General features: G+C 37.0%; 3 protein-coding genes across 4 annotated transcripts; 1 reads left to right on the top strand and 2 right to left on the bottom strand.

The window, feature by feature from the left end:
- Positions 1 to 7,985: 7,985 nt before the first annotated feature.
- On the bottom strand, positions 7,986 to 10,296 carry LOC110892664 (glycine, alanine and asparagine-rich protein-like). The gene is made up of 2 exons (XM_022139834.2): positions 9,932 to 10,296; positions 7,986 to 9,469 (listed from the first exon to the last, which is right to left on the bottom strand). The coding sequence occupies exon 2, from the start codon at positions 8,562 to 8,564 to the stop codon at positions 7,986 to 7,988; it is 579 nt and encodes a 192-aa protein (XP_021995526.1). The 5' UTR covers positions 8,565 to 9,469; positions 9,932 to 10,296.
- On the bottom strand, positions 8,800 to 9,168 carry LOC110892730 (RNA-binding protein cabeza-like). Its single transcript, XM_022139898.1, has 2 exons — positions 9,079 to 9,168; positions 8,800 to 9,030 (listed from the first exon to the last, which is right to left on the bottom strand). Exons 1-2 carry the CDS (start codon positions 9,166 to 9,168, stop codon positions 8,800 to 8,802), a joined length of 321 nt encoding a protein of 106 aa, XP_021995590.1.
- Positions 10,297 to 16,063: 5,767 nt separating the features above from the next.
- On the top strand, positions 16,064 to 18,000 carry LOC110936419. Of its 2 annotated transcripts, none has more exons than XM_035976697.1 (4): positions 16,064 to 16,583; positions 16,679 to 16,787; positions 17,284 to 17,359; positions 17,830 to 18,000. In XM_035976697.1, the coding sequence occupies exons 1-4, from the start codon at positions 16,415 to 16,417 to the stop codon at positions 17,836 to 17,838; spliced, it is 363 nt and encodes a 120-aa protein (XP_035832590.1). In that variant the 5' UTR covers positions 16,064 to 16,414; the 3' UTR covers positions 17,839 to 18,000. The 2 variants fall into 2 exon arrangements, with proteins under 2 accessions (XP_035832590.1, XP_022034496.1); XM_022178804.2 differs by having other exon boundaries at positions 16,676 to 16,787.
- The last annotated feature ends 4,255 nt before the right edge of the window (positions 18,001 to 22,255 follow it).

Below are 22,255 nucleotides of genomic sequence, written 5' to 3'. Positions count from 1 at the left end.
CTATGTTATGAATACGTGTTTAATGATACGAATACTTGTGCTGCGTGATTGTTGGCTACAATTTGCATGTATGCTTAAACGGGAACTGAACCACTTGACGTGTGCCATGTTGTGATATGTACTTATGTTATGATTGGAAGTGGGACACGAATACTTACTGTGACTTGCGTAATGAAATATGTTTTGCTTGATTTCAACCTGTGTAATGAATGCATAGAACACATGTGTTATGTTTGCACGAAACTCACTGTTTTGGTAACCACAATAGGGGTTAATTGACCAACTGGGGATACATACTTTAATCGTACCGAGCAAACCAAAGGTGAGTTCACTGCACTTTTCTAAGCATGCGTCCTGGTGGTTTGGGACATCTGGTAAACGTTTCTAAAGGGAACACTGGGTAAACTGTTTATTTGGGATGTTGGTTATTGAACACAGTATAAATCATGTAAGACCCCATACATCTACCGTGTTGCTGAAGAAGCAACGAGGTATTTAGTTGGTAGCGCTATTAGGTTTGGCACCCTCACACCGGGCCGAAAGGACGGACGTGAACTAATTACCTGGACTTCATGACCAATGCCTAGTTAGAGGCATTGGGGTTGGGCATTCTCATCGTGTACATATAAGACCCCTTACATCTATTCAAGGTTGTTTGATACCTTGACCTCATGACCAATGCCTAAATGGAGGCATTGGGGTTGGGCATTCACATCTAGTCGCCACATACGGTAATTGAGTTAATAACAACATCAAATCAAATCATCGAATCTGTGAACCGTTTTAATCTGGTAACTGGTATCTAAACGCGTTAACAAAACTTTGAACTCACCAGCGTCGTCTGACACACTTGTCTGCATGCTTGCAGGTTTGTAGGTTTATATCGTTGGGACTTGCTATCTGGGATGCTGGAGTGGTCATGGGTCGAGATACATGGGATCTCAATACAAGCTTAATGGTTTATGTACGCATGGTTTATGAAATACTTAACAAATGAGTTTTGCTTCCGCTGTATACAATGAATGTCATGTAACATTTGTAACATTTTATGCTAATGAATGAAAGTTTTATTTAAATACATTTATGAGTTCAATGTGATTGGTGGCTTGGATCCTGGTACGTCACACGCCTCGCGGGGGTTTCCGCATGTGGTATTTTGGGGGTGTGACAATATATATTAAAAAAGTGTATAGAACCTTAATATTATATATATATATATATATATATATATATATATATATATATATAGGATAGGAGTTGGCTAGAAAGTCCAAATTTCCTAAAAAGTGTAAAAAGTCATAAAACACCATAATATCAACCATAAAACACACCAAAAACCCACAAATAATATGATGAAGATTTCTAAAACATCATGTATGTGGGTTTTGTGTTGTGTTTTAGATGTTAAGGCTCTGATTGTGGAATGACAAATATTATTGTGTTTTATGTTGTTTAGCATTGTGTGTTTTATATTCATAGTTCTACGATGGTGTGTTTGAAGTTTTTATGGACTATTAGAGTTTGAATATGGTGTTTTAGTAATATTCATTCTATTATTTGTGTGTTTTAGGTGTGTTTTATGCCTGAAATTATTGTGTTTTATGACTTTTTACACTTTTTAGGAAAAACACACTTTCCGTAGGATCCCCACTCTATATATATATATATATAGTAAGGTTCATGCGATAACCACCTTTATTGCGAGAACCGCGAGAACCAATGTGAACACAACCTAAAATAGCTAAAAGATTTTTTGCTACCAAAAGTAGCGATTTTTTTTATAAAAAAAAAAATTTTGCTACCAAAAGTAGCGATTTTTTTTTATAAAAAATGTTAAAAAAAATTGTGTGTTTTTTAGGTATTTTTGGTTGTGTTCACATTGGTTCTCGCGGTTCTCGCAATAAATGGTGGTTCCTAACGGATCCTTCTTCTATATATATAAATATATATATATATATATATATATATATATATATATATATATATATATATATATATATAAATGTGTTATATATATAAGCATATAGTAAAAACTAAAAAAAATTGGGAACTTATGGAGAGAAGTTGGTGGGTCGTCACATCCTCCGGGTCGGGCCTACATTAAGGGTACGTTTAGAGTAGATGTACGTTTAAAGACACCTTATGTCCCTCTTTAGCTTCATTGGTCACCTCTTCACTCTTTGTCCTTATTATTGTCATTGAAAATGACTAGTCATCATACAAGCTTGGGACCACGACACGCTGTTGACTACAACCCTTTATTCTATAAATTGACTCATACTAACTCGCAACTCTCCATCCCTTTGTTCCCTCTCCAATTTCCGATACCTTGAAATGATCTCCGACTAAAAACTTTTGCACACCAAACACAAAAGGCAGCCTATCGTTTAGGGATGCAAACGAACCAAGCCGAGCCTGAGCTTGACCAGGCTCGAGCTCGGCTCGGTTCAAACTTTGTTTTCAAAGTTCAAGCTCAGCTCGTTATTATTTTCGAAAGCTCGAGCTCGGCTCGGGCTCGAAAGCTCGGTTCAAACTCCCCTTTTCTTTTTTAAACGTTACTTATTAAAGTTCAATATGTTAAAACTATATTGTTTCAGTTTTCTCTTTTGTTTAATATACGGAATGCGCTGAAACCAACCAAGTACAAGAATATATTTTCTTGGTTGTGTTTTTCATTTGTTATAATGAATTCGTCAAAACCGACCGAGTAGACGGTTGTAGTATTTTCGTTTTCTCTTTCGTTTGCTACTATAAGCGCCAAAACCAATCGAGTTCTCAATTATAATGTTTTTTTCTTTATTTGCTATAACAAGTACACCAAGAGTTATATTATCTAATGGTTTTTTCTTCTATTATTTAACTTATATTTAACTAATCTATTTTAATAAGAAATGTTGTTTACCTGTAGTTATCTAACCAAAATGAAACGACAGACTTACAACTTTATTTTGATTATTTTGAGATACCTTATGTCCCTCTTTAGCTTCATTGGGCACCTCTTCACTCTTTGTCCTTATTATTGTCATTGTAAATGACTAGTCATCGTACAAGCTTGGGATCACGGCACGCTGTTGACTACAACCCTTTATTCTATAAATTGACCCTTTATGCTACTAACTCGCAACTTTCCACCCCTTTGTTTCCTCTCCAATTTCCGATACCTTGAAATGATCTCCGACTAAAAACTTTTGCACACCAAACACAAAAGGCAGCTCATCGTTTAGGGATGCAAACGAACCGAGCCGAGCCTGAGCTTGACCAATCACCATAACATATAGCGGTCTTACACCCAAAGATTTCAATAGGTTTCAACTCAGTCAGGGAAACACAGCTTCTACCGAAAATGATCCCCGTTTTACATGGGCGGTTGTTGCAGCCTCTTTTGGGTTTTATCTCTCGCAAGCTCCCTCAAGTGTTCCGCGGCAAGCCCCCTTCAGTATAGTAAAATTGTTGTGGATGGTGGTAATAATTTCTAGCCATTTACGCAGGATTGGGTTTGGCTAAGTCATGTTTAGTTTCTAACGGGTATAACCAAGAAACGTAGCTAACCCAATCTGACCTGTTTTGAACTGCACAAATATCACCACAACCTCAACCCACCGATTTGAAACACTTTGACCAAGTGTAATGCTCACAATTCGTATGACAATTTAAAAGAATTGAAGAATGTGCTGGTAGAAGGAAAGAGTGTGCCGTATAATAACTACACCTAGCAAAACGGGTGGGTAAAGCAGGTGGTATGCCCAGTCAAACGGGTCTATTAAAAAAAGACTTTTTTTAGTTCGGGTCAAAAAAGGTTTCAAAAAATGATATCTTGATTCTCCATGAAGAATATTGAAGTATCAAACAAATAAAAACAAAGAACGGATTTTGATGAAAATGACTATGGGTCGTTTGCATGACCTGAGGCTACTAAGATTACAGAACTATTTTATGGGACCAACAAGCAGAGCAGCACATAAACTTGAACATAAAACATCCATACCACTGAGATAATAAAATCAAGCGGTGTAAATGAGCCCAGCCCATAGCAAGCGATGATCTTGCGGCTGATGATCTTGTTAGCGATGTAGTTTAATGACGCCATAGCACTCGCCCAACATAAACCCGACACAATTTCAGCAGATGGTGCTTTGACCTGAGTGCCTTGAAACCTAAACCTATTCAAGTCCTCAGGTTTACCACTCAAAGTCAAGGTGATAATCCCAGCCTCAGCTTTTGCTTTCAACTCTGCCGCCGCCGCCTCCGCTGTCGCAGCCGCCTTATCCGCCGCAGCGGCTTTGTCTGCCGCCGCCTGTGCGGCGACTTTCTCCGCAGCTGCCTGTGCGGCAACCGTTGCCGCTTTGGCGGCCCTAATAGCCGATCAGATTTCACGGATTTCAGAGATCGGGTTTCTTTTCTTGCCGGCCATTTTTTCGAGCGACGATTTAGGGTTTGTTTGTTTAAGGAAACCTAAATTTAGGGCATTAAGATATTATATAACCAGCTTATGGGCCCAAACAATACCATTTGGGCCCAAACTTAGGTTTGATGAAAATGTTATTTTAGTCCAAATAAAGATTTTTACGTCAGTTTCGTTCTTAACATTTCTGAAACGTTTTAACTTAGTCCAAAAAGATAACGTTCGTTAAAAAAATAGGTTAAAATTTAGGGCATTCTAATTTTTAACTAATAAGGACAGATTATGTAAATTTGTTAACATAAAGGACCATGTAAGTAAAATGTATATAGATATATATAACTATAAAATGTATAATATATAAACACTAGGGGTGAGCAAAAAAACGAAATAACCGAACCGTAACCGAAAAAACCGAACCGAAACAAAAACCGATGGTTCGGTTTTCGGATTTTTAATAACCGAAAATTTCAACCCTTTAAGCAAAAAAATAAATAAATAATGAAATTGCACAAACCGACTACATTAAACAAACGACCAAAAGCTACAACTACATGTACACCTTCATTGTCACTCTAAGAATTTCCATAGTGTGAGTGAGTTTAGTTTCTTTAATGTTCAATAAAGATTATATATATAAATTTTGATAAAGTCAAAAAGGTAACGTCATGTTTGTGGTGACGTATCTGCAAGAAAACAGTGACCTACTTTTGACAAAATATACTTTATCGAGTTGAGATATATAGGTGTATAGTTGTTGATTTCTTTTTTGTTTTTATAAAAGATCTAGTTAAACTTGTGCTCTTATATGTATCGTCTTCTTTTATTTGCAAATGATTTAGTTTCATTTGACTCATAATCAATGAAACTCTTTGGATTTTCAAGTCATAATGAAACAACGGTCATCATAAACCTCTATAGTTGTATTATAGCATGTGCTGATATAATATAACATGTTATTCTCACTCATATATATTCTACACATGGTTGAAGATCAAGGGCGTACCCACCTATTGCCCAAGGTGGGCAGGTGCCCCCCCCCCAAAGGAAAAAAAAACTTATGAATTTATAAAAAAAAAATTTATGTAACACTGAATTTTTTTATTTTTAAAAATGCTCTTTCCCCTTCTCTCGTCCCGCTCTTTGTCTTGTGATCCCAGACTCACTCACGAAAACAGCATCTTCATCACTCTTTTTTTTATAAATGGGTCAATACGGGTTTATGCTTTAAATAAAACCCCAACAAAACTTAGAACTAAAACCATATTTTAAATAATATGTTTTCCACTACTGCATACACCGGTTTTTGCTTTTTTTCCCCTTCCTTTTCTACATTTAAGAACTCAAATAACTTAGAATTGAATAAATCAAATTAAATATGTTGAGCACAAGATTACCCAACGGTTTCAAGATTTCAAATGAATAACAAAGTGAATACTCAATCCCAAGTTTTGCAAATAAGTTGCCGTCACAAACGGAAACAAAACTTATATCAAAGGTCTCTGATTGTTCAGAACCGTTATTAAGACTTAATCGCGAGAAATTCGGGCAATAAAAAATACACACGGTGAACCACGAACTCACTGATCAATGATCCTTACTTAATCCCTGTCCCTTACTCTTACACTGTTAATCGAATACAAAGTCGTTGTTTAAAATTTGTTTGTTAATCACAGATTGTTGATTAATTCTGATTTTCGAACACGTCAGAATTCGTTTAACCAAAACACCCCATCATCTATGCACCAAAAAACTCCTCCCTTCATCTGCAAACACACATCTTTTCTTTGCCATTGATTAACAGACAACACCCAAATGGCTACTATCACTTCTACCATTCTCCAATCCACAAGTTGCATCTTTTTTAATGAAATAAAATTAATGATAAACATCCTCTATATATTCGTATTCAAAATAAAAACAATAATAAACATGGTAAGCAAATTTGAAACTGTATTTGTAATCAATCGCTAATGTATGCAGATAAAATAAAGATACAATAATATCTTTCCATTCCATTCCATATATAAAAATTCCATATCCAAACTATAAACAATAGAAGTTTGTATTGAATCAAGATACTATTCTCATTATTTACAAATCAATATATAGTGGTACAAGAATGAATACAATAATTACAAGAGCTTGATTCTAGGGAGAGAATTATGTAATGGTTACAAATCTTCTAGGGAGAGAATTATGCAATGGTTACAAATCTTGTTGACTAAGAATAATTTGTAATTAACGGTGACTTAATTTGTGGTGTTGATACGCCCCCGCAAGATGGAGGATCCGTTGGAGACTCCAATCTTGGATCGAAAATATAGGAATGGCGCGCGTGCAAGCGGTTTCTTGTGGACATCCGCGAGTTGGTCCTTGGAGCTGACATGAAGTACTTTGAGTTGTCCAGAATTGACTTGTTCTCGCACAAAGTGATAGTCCAGAGCAATGTGTTTCATGCGTGAATGGTAAACAGGATTTGCACAGACATAGGTAGCCCCGGTGTTGTCACAGTAAAGCGATGGAGTGCTTTTAATTGGGAGCCCGAGTTCACTTAGTAGATTTTTAACCCTGGAAAGTTCAGCTGCAGCATTAGCGAGAGCTTTGTATTCGGCTTCGGTAGATGATCGAGAGACAGTTTTTTGTCTAGCTGATTTCCAAGATATGATATTGGACCCAAGATATATGAGATAAGCTGTAGTGGACCGTCCCCCATCATTAATACCGCCCCATTCTGAGTCCGAAAAGGCCTGCAAGTTAAGGTTAGTATTGCATTTCAAGAACAACCCATGATGGACCGTTCCTTTCAAATAGCGGAGTACCCGTTTGAGAGCTTGCCAGTTTGATGATGCCACAAGTGGTTCTAGTTGCCATCACAAACGGAAACAAAACTTATATCAAAGGTCTCTGATTGTTCAGAACCGTTATTAAGAGTTAATCGCGAGAAATTCCGGCAATCAAAAATACACACGGTGAACCACGAAATCACTGATCAATGATCCTTACTTAATCCTTGTCCCTTACTCTTACATTGTTAATCGAATACAAAGTCGTTGTTTAAAATTTGTTTGTTAATCACAGATTGTTGATTAATTATGATTTTCGAACACGTCAGAATTCGTTTAACCAAAACACCCCATCATCCATGCACCAAACAACTCCTCCCTTCATCTGCAAACACACATCTTCTCTTTGCCATTGATTAACAGACAACACCCAAATGGCTACTATCACTTCTACCATTCTCAAATCCACAATTTGCATCTTTTTTAACGAAATAAAAATAATGATAAAAATCCTCTATGTATTCGTATTCAAAATAAAAACAATAATAATAAACATGGTAAGCAAATTTGAAACTGTATTTGTAATCAATCGCTAATGTATCCAGATAAAGTAAAGATACAATAATATCTTTCCATTCCATTCCATATATAAAAATTCAATATCCAAACATCATCATCATCAAACATAAAAAAACTAATATAATACTGTCTCATCATGATGGAAACAAAAATAATTTCTAAGTTAAGTTAATCACAAAAGTTAACAAGCTACCGCCAAAGTTAACAACACCTACCGCCAGCTATTCCCCACCACCACCATTGCCGCCACCATTCCCACCTCCGTTGCCGCCACCATTCCCACCTCCTTTGACACCTCCACCACCACCGTTTTCTTTGACACCTCCACCACCACCGTTGTTTTCTTTGGCAGCTCCACCACCACCATTTCCCCCTACCCCACCATTCGTTTTAACCCCATTGGGTTTCTCCTTGCTCACTTCAGGCACCTGAGGGGACTTGCGGCGGATGATCTTGTTAGCGATGTAGTTTAATGATGCCATAGCACTCGCCCAAGATAAACCCGACACAATTTCAGCAGATGGTGCTTTGACCTGAGTGCCTTGAAACCTAAACCTATTCAAGTCCTCAGGTTTACCACTCAAAGTCAAGGTGATAATCCCAGCCTCAGCTTTTGCTTTCAACTCCGCCGCCGCCGCCACCGCCGCCGTCGTAGCCGCCACAGCGGCTTTGTCCGCCGCCGCCTGTGCGGCGACTTTCTCCGCAGCTGCCTGTGCGGCAACCGTTGCCGCTTTGGCGGCCCTAAGAGCAGATTGGATTTCATCGATTTCAGAGATCGGGTTTCTTTTCTTGCCGGTCATCAATCGCTAATGTATGCAGATAAAGTAAAGATACAATAATATCTTTCCATTCCATTCCATATATAAAAATTCCATATCCAAACATCATCATCATCAATCATAAGAAACTAATATAATACTATCTCATCATGATGGAAACAAAAATTTCTAAGTTAATTGGTGCAAACACCTTCCTGGAAATGAAAAAAACGTTAATCACAAAAGTTAACAACACCTACCGCCACCAGCATAACAGCTATTCCCCACCACCATTGCCGCCACCGCCATTGCCACCACCGCCATTGCCACCACCGTTCCCACCTTCTTTAACATTTCTTTTGACACCTCCACCACCACCGTTTTCTTTGGCACCTCCACCACCACTGTTTCCCCCTACCACCCCACTACTAGTTTTAACCCCATTGGGTTTCTCTTTGCTGCCGACTTCAGGCACCTGTGGGGACTTGCGGTGGATCCATGAAGGGATCTTGATAACAATTTAGTTCAAAGACGCCATAGCACTCGCCCAAGATACACCGGAAACAATTTCCGCAGATGCTGATTTTCCCTGAGTGCCTTGAAACCTCTTCAAGTCCTCAGGTTTTGTCACGACCCCCGACCCCATCCTGGCCGGAATCGGGAGCCGCGAGCAGCCAAGTGGTACCGGTGGTTATTTTTGAAAACATTGCAGCGGAAATTTCATCAGGACCGTGAGTTAGGAAAAATATCAGAGTTTATAAACACCGGATTTTATTTATTTTAAACAGATGGGATAAACCCACGTTTTATAAAGGTAGCTTTAATATGGGATAAACCCGATTGCATAAAATAACTTTTCTTAATTTAATTTAATTGATAAAATTTAAGCCACTTCTGTAAGCCTTTTGGTGTCGTATCCATCTCTTATTCCGATCTACTGTAATTACCTGAAATGCGTTTTAAAAAGGTTTTGTCAGCAGGAAATACTGAGTGAGTTCATTCAGGTTTTATAAAAATATATTTGTTATAATTCACAGCATTAAGAGTTTTTACATTTGCTTCTTTAAGATTGGCAAAGACTTAATCACTGCAAAGTGAAGCTAGAAAACAATGTTATAAGTTACAGTATTAAGAGCGATTACAATGTTTCTATATATCAACCATATACCCACGGTATTTGTCACTCGACCACCTATTGGCTACCTCGTTGTCCAATTTGGTGTCTGTGACTATGGTCATATCACCCCTTGGCTAACCCGTTGTCCAATGGTGACGGTTATCAAGTAATGTATACAAAACCCCACATACCGGCTGTAACTTGGTGATTACAAAGACTTAATCCCTGTAATTATAACTTTGAAAATAATTTGGAGTTTTGTAAAATAGTTGATAAAAAGAGAATGACTCACAGTATAAGCATGATTTAGCCGGCTTCTTGATTCTATTCCTTCTGATAATTAAGCGTATACTTTATTGTTCTGAATCTTCTAATGATTTAACAGCTTGTTTGATTGTAAGTGTGTAGTTGGGAGTATTCTGGTAGTTAAACATATAGTTTAACATAATGGAATACGTATTTGTGTAAAATCCAAATCAAACCTAACGGTAGTCACAAGATTCGAACCTTAACAAAATTCACAAAGTATAGCACTTTGGATTCCGTTTACCAAAATTCACAAAGTACAGCACTTTGGCATTTATTAGATGGTTCTTGAATCGATCGGACAGAACATCGCATCGGTGATTATTGGTTAGAACACTAACGTATAGAGAGAAGAATAGAAGAAATGAACAAATGAAATGAATTCCTAAGCTACCTATTTATAGGTAAGAAGGATGAAACTTCTAGGAAGTTTCCTATAGCTTTTCTAGGAAGGTAGCTATACATTTTCTAGGAAGCTTCCTACCCACATATATCTATCCTCTTACATCTTCCTAGCACCTTCCTTTGATATTATCTATTTTATATATATATATATATATATATATATATATATATATATATATATATATATATTTATTTTTCATGTATATCTATTTAGGTGATTAATAGATCTTACTTAGCTTAATTAATCTTGCTTAGTCTTAATTAATCACACTTAGTTTAATTAATCTAGCTTAGCTTAATTAATCTCGCTTAGCTTAGCTTAATTAATTAGCTAATTAATTAATCATACTTAACTTAATTAACAGATTAATTAATCTACTCAACTAACTTAACTGCTAAGTTTATTTAACTATTAAGTTTACTTAGCTATTAAATATTCTAGCAGCTCCCTGCTTACGAGTTCTAATTTCTAGATACAATGGAACTCGTATCAGTGTATTAACTCAATTCAACTTTAACGATAACTCACGAGACCAAAACCCTGACAACGAATGACAAAGGCATAGCCTAATTACGGGCAGCACTTAAACATCTATCGGATAGTTTCAATCGATCGGACATTGAATCGTACTAGTGACTAGAGTTATCACCCTAATACGGGCAGAGTTTTGGGATTTAGAATATAATACCCGAGCTATTATTTTTCTATAATAGAAGCTAAAAGAAGAAAAGAATTGAGCGACTTTGAATTGAAACTATCGGCTGCTATATATATGCTGGAAACAGGGAGCCTCGCGGCCCGCGTAACTTTAAAGGAACACTTACGCGGCCCGCGTGGGTGTGTGGATCAGATCGGAGTATGCTGAGTCACCGGTGGTCGCGACGCGTGGACAACACGTGTCCCTTAAGCTTATCCGGAGATCTACCTTGCTGTCGCGGCCTGCGTAGACTACCATTATGTTTTACGCGGCCCGCGTGGACTCCAATTTCTTGATTTCTTGGTTTTTCACAAGGATTAGGGTTTCAGGGGTCCGGGTTTCCACTTACGGAGCGTTTTAGGACATTTTTGTGAGAGTCGTTACAGGTTTACCGCTCAGGCTCAGAGATCATGGTGATAATTCCGGCTTCAACTTTCGCTTTCAGCTCCGCCGCCGCCGCCGACACCGCCGCCGCAACGGCTTTGTCCGCCGCTGCCGCAACGGCGACTTTCTCCGCAGCTGCCTGTGCGGCAACCGCTGCCGCTTGGGCGGCCCTTAGCGCAGATCGGATTTCACGGATTTCAGAGATCGGGTTTCTTCTCTTGACGGCCATCTTTTGAGCGATGATTTAGGGTTTGTTTGTTTAAAGAAACCTAAATTTAGGGTATTAAGATATTATATAACCAGATTATGGGCCCAAGCATACCATTTGGGCCCAAACTTAGGTTTGATGAAAATGTTATTTTAGTCGAAAAAAGATTTTTACGTTCTCAACATTTTTGAAACGTGTCAACTCAGTTCAAAAAGATAACGCTCGTTTAAAAAATAGGTTAAAATTTAGGATATTCTTATTTTTAACTAACAAGGACTGATTATGTAAATTTGTTAATAAAAATGACCATGTAAGTAAAATGTATATAGATATATATAACTATAAAATGTATAATATATAAACAGTAGGGGTGAGCAAAAAACCGAAATAACCGAACCGTAACCAAAAAAACTGAACCGAAACAAAAACCGATGGTTCGGTTTTCGAATTTTCAATAACCGTTACATATAAACATTATGGGCTCTTGGACCCTTCAATCCTTTGGAACTAAAAACGTTATTACAACAAATTTTTTGATCTAAACAAATTTTCAAATATTTTACCACACTGATCTAAACAAATTTTTAAATATTTCACCACACTTTTTAAATATGCTCATACAAGATTATGAATTCACGTGTAAATAGATGTCTGCCAAAGTGCTCGGGTATTTTTAGAATACCGTTACATATAGACACTCAAGACATAAAAAGTTGGCTAAAATTTTGAATTGAGTAAACTGCCATTTTGGTTCCTGTGGTTTAGGCAATTTTGTCATTTTAGTTCAAATCTCAAACTTTTTAAATCTGGGTCCCTGTGGTTTGCATTTTGTTGCCATTTTAGTCCGAATCTCAAAAACTCTCATTTTTTACTGTTCCAACATGCCATTTTTATCTTTTTGTGCAGGGGTAGTTTTGTCCAACTATATTTCATTAAAACATTTTCTTCATTAAAAAACCCTCAAATAAATACCCTCCTAAATAAATCAGTTGTCATTCCCCAAATGCAGAGCAAAAACCCAAACCCTAATTCCACAAATGCAGAGATCTCCACCACCGTCACCTCCTCCTCCCTTCTCACCACCGCCACCACTACCTCCTCACCACAACCGCTACCACCACCTCCTTCCCACCACAGCCACCATCTCATTCTCACCACAATATCACCGTCACTCTCTTTCTCCCTCTCTCTCTTGCGATCACACACTCTCTCTCTCTCTTTGAAGCTATAGCGACCTGTGATTCCTAACGGTCTCCTGTCTTCCGGTGGTGTTAGAGAGAGAGAGAGAGAGAGAGAGAGAGAGAAAGCAGAAATTCGTATAAAGTTGTATAAAGTATGGTGATTTATGTGATTTATCTGATTTATGCAGCGAGTTAGGTTATCACTGGTGGCTGTGGCTGTTGTCTCCTGTCTTCCGGTGGCTTTCTCTCTCTCTCTCTCTCTCTCTCTCTCTCTTATCAGTTGTCTCCTATCTTCCGGTGGTGATTTATGTGATTTATGCAGCGATTTAGGTTATCACCGGTGGTTGTGGCTGTTGTCTCCTGTCTTCCGGTGGCTTTCTCTCTCTCTCTCTCTTATCAGTTGTCTCCTGTCTTCCCTTCCAATGGTGATTTATGTGATTTATCTTATTTATGCAGCGATTATCTGATTTATGCAGCGATGTCACTAAATAAATTAGTTGTCATCTGTTATCGCGAATGAGATCTATGAGTTTGTTAAAAGTTTGTGTAGGGGTGGTGGTGCGAGAGGGTGGTGGCAGGTGGTTGTGGGGGTGGGGGTGGTGGTGTGAGAGGGGTGTGGCAGGTGGTGGTCCATCAGAGAATTCTCTGGTCTGCAATGGTATATGCAGATGCAGATGTTTATGGTATATTTATTTAGTTTATTAATTATTAATATGTTATATTAAAATTAGATGGACAAAAATGCCTCTGAACTAAAAGACAAAATAGGCAGGTTGCAACAGTTAAAAAAGTGGGTTTTTGAAATTTGGACCAAAATGACAACAAAAGTGAAACCATATTGACCCAGATTTAAAAAATTTGAGATTTGGACTAAAATAGTAAAAGTGCCTAAACCACAGGACCAAAATGACAGTTTACTCTTTTGAATTCATACATTTTTTAATCATGATTCTTAAGTTGATTTTACACTTCGAAATTTCAAGATTTTAGAAATATAGAGCTTTCTTAAGTGTTTATATTCCCGGCTTTCAAGGATATTTTTGTTATCCCAATCTATATTAATACTTTTTTCAACATTTGAATATGGGTTTTATTTGTTTTTTCTCCCATCAGTATTTTTTTAATGACAATTTTTTTTTATCTAGAGTTAAATGCTATTTTAGTCTTTGATTTGAGCCATTTTGCCAGTTTAGTTCAAATGTTTCATTTCTTTCCTTTGGGTCTAAAAAGGTTTCACCAATACCATTTTAGTCCACTGTGTTTAACTTAATCCATTATTTTTTGTTAACAAGAAGGGCAATTTGATCATTTTATATGGCCGAATTGCCCTTCTAATTAACAGAATTACATATTAAATGACCGAATTACCCTTCTCGTTAACAGAAATAATAGATTAAGTGAACCCAATGGACTAAAATGGCAACGGTGAAACCTTTTTGGACCCACATGGGAAAATGAAACCTTTGGACTAAACTGACAAAATGACCCAAACCACAGGGACTAAAATGACATTTAACTCTTTTATCTATGTCAAACATAAATCCAAGACCTCTCCTCCTAAACCCAGTTGTTAGACCGTCCGTAGTGGGCGGTATTTTTTCAAAATTTGTCACCAAACACGCCCAATAACGCCGGACCCCCACCCCCTGGGGCGTTTTTTGGCGTGATTTTCGAAAAAAGCTTGTCAAGCGTGATTTAAAACACGCCAAATTTGCACATTGTTTCAGAGTTGACCGTTTTCAAATGGTAATATTCATTTAATATTTTTTTAATTCCCATTTAAATCTATAAATACCCCACTTTTCATCCAACTTTTTATAAAAAAAAATCCCATTTTCTATCAAACTTTCTCTCTACTTCTTCCAACTTTTATAAACTTATTAACCATGCATCCATTCCGACCCCCGTTTGGTGTTCCGTCAAGACCCGGGAACCCAAATACCACCTAACCGCAACAAAACTTTAACCGTCACGACATGGACCCGAATTGTTTTCGTACGTGGCTTACTTGAGCAGCTCTACTCCTTTCATACCACCCACTTATGGCTTTGCCCAACCGGGCGCTTCACAACCATCCCAAGAACAAGCCGAACCCGAGGTGAATACCGTACCAGAGACGTAACCCGAACCTGATCGCGAGACACCCAAACGCGGTAGAAGGTCACATAAAAAGTGACGCTACTTACGTTATTTGGACGAAGGACAAGGAATACACGTTGGTTCGGGCGTGGGTCAATGTTTAGGAGGACCCCGATGTGGGTAAGTGTTATTTCTTAATTTTTTCTACACATCAATTTTTTTAACGTATCACTTATTTTTTTTTATTTTTTGTAGCAAACTTTCAAATCAGTCCAGAATTTTAGAACATGATTCGTGAGCTTTTTTATAATACGTGGGAAAAAGGTGAACATCGTGACAAAGATTCTATCTCTAGCAAATGGACCAATATCAACAAGTGTCACGCCTTCCAAGAAGTTTATCAATGAAACTACGATAATCGGCCAAGCGGAGAAGGTGACGTCGGTGTTTTAACGAGGGCTATGGATGAATACGAGAAAACGAAAGGCGTTTTCACGTACTATAGATGTTGGGAGCTTCTAAGAAAATGTCCAAAGTGGGCTAGCGTACCGACCATGACGTCTAGTAGTAGACGTAAAGCTAAAGGTGTAACGCTCCGCGTTTCCATAACCTTCCTAATTTAGAAATCGAGACTTAAAAATATACTTTTAGAAGTTTGCCTCTTTCAAAAAAATTTAATCCGTTGTAACGTCGAAAAATCTTTAATCCTTAATTTAATTCGTTATAATTATTCCTTATTTTAATTAATTAAATTAATTAAATTTGCTATTTAAAAGTTATTTTTATAATAAACTAAGTTAGTCTCGTTAAATCTTAAAGTTAGTAAACTAACTTAGTTAGTTTGTTCTATAAAATTAGCTCCCTCTTTTAAACTATATAACTTGGTTAATTAAAGTTCAGGGGTAAATTATGTAGTAAATGAAAATATATGAGTTTTAAGTCTGAAAAATAAATAAATAAAAAGAATGTTGACCGCAGGGATCGAACCCGGGTCAACACCTTCACAAGCACACCCACAAACCAGCTGGGCTGGGTCTTGACATCGAGCATAACCCGGCTCCTAATTCATTTAAATCATCGTTAAAGCAATTCATTAGCCCAACCCTATGTATTTAAGTGTAGTCAAACAAACCCTAAAATTCTATTCTTTTCTTTCAGCCAACACCCATCTCCCTCCTCCTTCTCTGCGAATTCCGGTCACCGGAATGGATATCCGGCCGGCTCCTCGTCGATAACTCAACACCCACCTAAACCCCCCATCATCCTCGACCCTCTGATCGCTCTCGTTCTTCCCGACACGGACCACCGGAGCCGCAGAGCGGCGGCAACCGGCGACAGAAGGGCGGCGGAGCCGCCGGTGAACACTGGCAGTGGTGATGGTGCTTATACTTCTCAGTTTTGCTTCGGGTTCCGGTCAGTTCCAGACCAACCTAGTTCTGGGTTAGTTGGGTTTTACCGCTTCAAGTCCCTTTGTGTTTAGCTCACTCGATTCAGTTTTGAAGTTTGGTTCGGTGATGGTTCATCTCAGATCCAGACTCGGTGTTGTTCGGCTCATGCTTCCGTTCGGTTCAGGTTATCTTTCAGTTCAGTTTTGGTTACGGTTCGGAGTCGGGTCAAAGACGGTTCGATACGGTTCAAATTACTTGTTCGATGTTTTCGAGTCAATAAACCGGGTCAGCTCAGGTCAGTTTCGATAATGATTTTTGTTTCAGTTTGTTTTGGTTAACTATGTTTCAAGTCCGATTGTTTTAACTGTTCGGGTTAACTCGGTTCAGCAGGTTCGGGCCTTGTTTCGGTTCCGTCAAATCTGGTCAACATAAGTCAACACAGTCAAGGTTGGTCAACCTCAGGCTCGGTGTTGGGTTCGGGTCAAATTGGTCAGATTCGGTAAAATTCTAAGCGTCTTGAAGTTCTTTATATTACTTATATTAATGTTAAATTTTTACGCAAAACGAACCCTTATATTTTGTAATCATACATTGAACATCTATAGATATATTAGCTGAAAAATCTTTGTTTCGTATTGTTTTGTTTATTGCTTATTGAATTTTGAAAATGTTAACAACAACTTGAGTTGTTGGGATCGTCCAAAAACAGAGGAAACTCTGCCCGTGTTTCGTGAAATTTCGTAGCGAAACGTGTAAACTTTATAAAACGAAACCTATCAAAATCAAATAAATTTTATAAAATAGATATAAATATAGACTTATTTGACAACATTCCCAATACTCTTGATAGACTCGATTTATAATCCTTTTTACAATAAACTATATAAAATATATATATATATATATATTTCTTATCAACCGGTCATACTTTAATTCCAATTCAAATCCTCCATCGTAATTCCATTTACTCATTGCACCATCGTTTGCCCATATAGGGTGACCTCAGTGTTCCATCCTCCTAATCTCTTACGCTCGTCAACTTTTGGGATAATCGGAAGACTTAGCAATTTAGTGAGTATACTCGATCCCTTTTCCCCCTTTACACTTTGGGATGCAACATGTATAATTATGCAAACATCTTTAAACTAAACTAAACATACTCAATCCTTGTACAAACATGAAACTAATGTGCTTTACTTATGATTCTTGTATGCTCTATTTGAACGATTTGGAACGTATATGCTCATAAACTTTGCTAGCCCACCTTAACAATTATAGCGCTATAGGATTTACGCCCGCCCGTTAAACTTGGGGTATTGTTAAGTTAAACATTTACCATCCCGCTATCAATTGGGATTAGGTTGTTTTATGCGTTGGATTCTTGGGTTTGATCATAGTGTACGCCAAAATTGCATACTAGTAATTCACATATTATGAATCGTGTTGGATTTGAGCCTTTTTATTCTATTATGCTATGTAAACAAACTTGTATACTCGCTCATTGCCTTTGCATTGAAACTCTATTTTAATACATGTTGCAGGTTGACTAATGAAGTATGGATGATTGATGAAACAAGTTTAGGGTGGACTAGATACACACCTTTAATCTATTTATCTTTTAATGTTATGTTATTCGTTGAAACAATGTTGTATTTTGTTTTGAATATTGTATGACAATTTAGCACTTGCAATGAAATTTGAATTTAATTAAATATTGTCACATAGTGTTATGAAGTCTCTAGCAATCTATACACACTTCGTCTCATCCTGATGTTTCCGCCATCGGTTGGGGTGTGACAAAAGGGTCGAAAACGTTATCCTCGGTTGACCCGGAAACACCAACTTCCGATGCCTGCAACGTCGATTTAAATGTTGTTGTGGACGATGACCAGGAAGTTGAAGAGTTGGCCCGACCGCCCGGTAGAAGAAAAAAATAAGCGAACCGGGAAAAAACCGGTGGCGTCGTCTTTCGATAATCTCGAGTTGAAGGAAGATTTCGAGTAGATGAACCGTCGTCTCCAAGACATTCGATACCTCGGCCACAAGCGTTGGGAGACTATGAAAGAACGAGTCGCCGAAAACAAAAAGTTTAACGAGATGTAAGTGGCGAGGCAAACGTAAAAGGACATAGAGTTTTGTCCAAACCGATCGATCACCTTCAAGGCGATGCGTTGATCGTTGTGCAAATGCTTCGCCAAAAACTTCGGGAAAAATATGGGCTTTAGATTATTATCTTTTTTTAAGTTTATTTGTTTTTTTATTTTCGTTTTTTTAAGTTTAGTCGGTTTTTATTTTTTTTTTATTTTTAGTATTGTAATTTTTTTATTTAATGAAGTATTTTCACTTTTTAATTTAAAAAATTTAATAATTGTGTAATGATTGGATGTGTCGTTATTGGGCATTATTCCACTACGCCTTTTTTTGTAAAAACGCCCAATAATGCTCTCTTGATGACTAGACTGTCACGTGGCAGAAAACGTCCAAGGGTGGGGGCATTATTCATAAAACCACTACGTATGGTCTTAAATTGTTTTTGTCTTTACTAGTGGACCATCATCCGATTGGTGTTTAAATTGTATTAACCATGTATTTTTAGTTTTTCATTATAAAAATCTATAACTTTTTTTAGGAAAAAATCCACCCAACTTTCTTTATGTGTTTCAGTATTATGATTTTTTTATTAATTGGTAAAAGAATTAAAATTAAATGAAACTAAATGTAAGAAATATGAAAGATGATTGCTATTTAGTTATTATCTTTTTCAAATATTAGCATTGGCCGGTTCCCAATAATTCTTTCAAGTTCCTTAAACTTATCAAAATATGGGGGGTTCGCAAACGTCTCCAGAGATAGAAACAGATAGAAACGGTGCCGGAGACACAACGTCTTCAAGACATGCGGAGTTCTCTTCTTCTAATTAAGAAATATTGCACCAAGATTTCGAAGAGATGAATCAACGTCTTCAAGACATTCGGGATCTCGATCATAGGCGTCAACAAAGCATCGACGAAAGAAACGTCGAAAACAAAAAGTTTGTCGCGATACAAGAATCGAGACAAATGGAAAAGGATATCGAATTTTTGGCTAAACCCATCGACCATCTCACAGGCGACGCGTTGATCCTAGCCCAAATGCGTCGGGAACAAATCCGTCAAAAATACAATCTCTAGCTTTATTTGTTTCGGTTTTTTTATTTGTTTCGGTATTTTTAATTTCCTTCCGTATTTTTTTTTTAAGTTTAGTCGGTTTTTTTATTTTAGTATTGTAATATTTTTTATTAAATGAAGAATTTTAGTTTTTAATTTATTAAAAAGTTAATAATTGTCTAATGATTGGAAGGGACATTATTGGACATTATTTCACTACGCCCCTTTTGTAAAAACGCCCAATAAAGCCCTTGCTGACTGGACTGCCACATTAGAGAAAATGTTCAAAGGTAGGGGCTTTATTCACCCAAACCATTACATATAGTGTTACGATGATGATTATGATTTCTGTAAAGTCAATACAAATATATTCTATTTCACGACTACACTTTTTTCCATTCTTCTGAATTCTTTCAAAGAGCTCGGGTCTAATCACCGAATGAAACTCTAGAGACATTGCTAACTGTTAAGTCCTAATTACCTTGAAATTTTGGATATAAAACAAAATTATGAATCCGCTAGATCGAATGATATGAAAACGTACTAGTAAGGAACTCGTTATATTTGAAATTTGTTATTCATATACGGGGCAAACTGAAATCAATCTTATTCATAGGTTCAGAAAATTTATTATTTTAGTTCTAAAACTGGTAACTAACTTCCAATAAGTTATAGTACTGAGCCATTGTGATTTTTTTTTAAAAGACGACGTTACATTAACCAACGAAGACTCGCAAGGAGCTAGACATACAAATTACAACAAAGGAGAAACCGAAACAAACAGACTATACAAAATTGAAAGCATTCATGCATGTTTATCGAATTTCTCCAAAGAAACCCATTGTGATCTAATGCGCTATTTCAATGTCGAGGTAAATTATAAATTAGTTAACTATTTTGAAAATAATTATGTCTGTATAAATATGTGTAAGAAATACAAAATGATAAGAAAAAAATTAACGAGTTGAATCGAATTTTATCCGAGCTGAATAGTTTGAGCTCAATTGGTTAATATTTTTTAAGCCGGGCCAGAGCTACAAGCCACCCAAAGTTCAGCCTGGCCGGACTTATTTTTCTATTTACCTTTAATAAGATTTTTAATCAAGTAAATTCACACCATCATCGAGCCTTTGGTTGAGTGGTAGCTAATGACCTCACAAATAGGAGGTTATGGGTTAGAGTCTTGTCTGGAGCAAATTTTATGCCGGGTTGAGTCAAGGGATATTTTTAGTTGTGGGTTTTCTCCTGAGAGGGTCGGTTGGGTCATCACCATCTCTTCTTTAGACGGAAGGGTGATTTATTTGCTAGGGTGATCCTGGCTGTTCGGACCTTTGTTGTTAAAAAAAAATGTAAATTGACATCTTAAATGGCTTGGAGTCAAATTTGGATTCTCCTAATTGAAGCTATATTAAATTTACACGAATCTTAAATTGTATATTTTTTTGTAATATTTATAACTTTAAAGCTTAAATTTATACTAACATAAAACTAAAACTAAATGTGATTTGTGGAAAGGGAAAAAAAAGGAGACATATGATGCATATATGTTTTGCAAAATAATCCCGGTTGGTTTTATTATAATTTGTAGAGATATTTGTAGAGATATTCAATGATTCCACAAATTCTTATGAAACTTATATTGATGTAGTCTAAATTTGTAATTTGTAAAGACACAACTCATGTATTTAACAAGTACATATATGTTTAGCCTAGAATTCTATTTTCATGCTACTAATCTCACTTTATTTTCAAGACCTTCGGCCTCTTCCTTATGCTTTAATGGATAAGTTAAGAACTTTGCAATGCACTTAAATATTATTGAATATCAGTTTTCAATACCTTCATATAAACCTTTTTCTTTTAACGGCAAGGAACGACGTATCAACCACCGTAACACCGGGCACTGTGATCAAGATCGACTACTTGACCGCCACTAGCCCCTTTGCTCTCCATAGATGCATGGAAACCCGATCTCTACCCGCCCGAAGGCACGACAATAGAATAATCGGTAGAACCTCGTATCTCATCCAAGTCAAACCGACACCACCCGTATTCGCTGACCTTCACCTGGATGCCGCTGAAAATAATGAGGAGATTGAGAATCGAACCTGGGTCACAAGGAAGACAAATTCTTTCCCCAACCACTCCACCACAACCTCATTTGCTATATAAAACATTTACTAAACGTCTCTCTAAAGTCTCTCATAATCACTGGATTATGAGATTTGCCTCTAAACTATTTTTAAAGTGAACAAAGAGTGCATATTTAGGGTTTATACACTTTTAAACCATAAGACAACCATAATCAAGAATAGCCGAATTAAAGGTAACAATGGGTAGCAAAGAGACGTGGTGAAAAATTGAAAATGCATCAACACAAGCATAGCTATTTCTTAACGGGGTTTAATATAAGTAATGGTAAATAATTGTCGTGCTTTACTTTAAATATCAATCTCCGTTTGGGTTTTACTTTCACAACCAAAACAATTCCTCCATGCTCCTTGTGGATACAACAATCATGGACGATTGAGTTTGTTTGCAACGACATTGCGACAATCATCAATATATATTAGGGAAGAGTGTGAAACTCAAGTTCCATTTAAGTTGCAAAAATAATATCTACTTTGTGTGTTTGTGTGCCCTCAAGACGTACATCCATATAAATCATTTGGCAACGATTATGTATTTATTTTATATTTTGTTGCTAAACCTGGGACAACCTATGGCTTTTTTGTCAATCGAAGTGCTAGATTAATAACGGCATTTTATTCACTTGGGTGTCACATTAATTAGTGACAACTTTGTTAGTGTTAGATTAGCG

Source organism: Helianthus annuus, chromosome 1 (genome assembly GCF_002127325.2).
Source record: "Helianthus annuus cultivar XRQ/B chromosome 1, HanXRQr2.0-SUNRISE, whole genome shotgun sequence".
In the NCBI taxonomy this organism is placed as follows: domain Eukaryota; kingdom Viridiplantae; phylum Streptophyta; class Magnoliopsida; order Asterales; family Asteraceae; genus Helianthus; species Helianthus annuus.
The sequence above is the reverse complement of the archived record's forward strand: the minus strand, read 5'-3'. Positions and strand labels throughout refer to the sequence as shown.

Coding starts and splice junctions, on each gene's coding strand:
- LOC110892730 (XM_022139898.1), bottom strand. CDS start 9,168: ATGGGGTCGGGGGTCGTGACAAAACCTGAGGACTTGAAGAGGTTTCAA. Junction 9,031..9,078: donor CTGCGGAAATTGTTTCCGGT/GTATCTTGGGCG, acceptor ATTGTTATCAAG/ATCCCTTCATGGATCCACCG.
- LOC110892664 (XM_022139834.2), bottom strand. CDS start 8,564: ATGACCGGCAAGAAAAGAAACCCGATCTCTGAAATCGATGAAATCCAA.
- LOC110936419 (XM_022178804.2), top strand. CDS start 16,415: ATGGTTCATCTCAGATCCAGACTCGGTGTTGTTCGGCTCATGCTTCCG. Junction 16,584..16,675: donor AATAAACCGGGTCAGCTCAG/GTCAGTTTCGAT, acceptor AACTCGGTTCAG/CAGGTTCGGGCCTTGTTTCG. Junction 16,788..17,283: donor GGTCAAATTGGTCAGATTCG/GTAAAATTCTAA, acceptor TTGCCCATATAG/GGTGACCTCAGTGTTCCATC.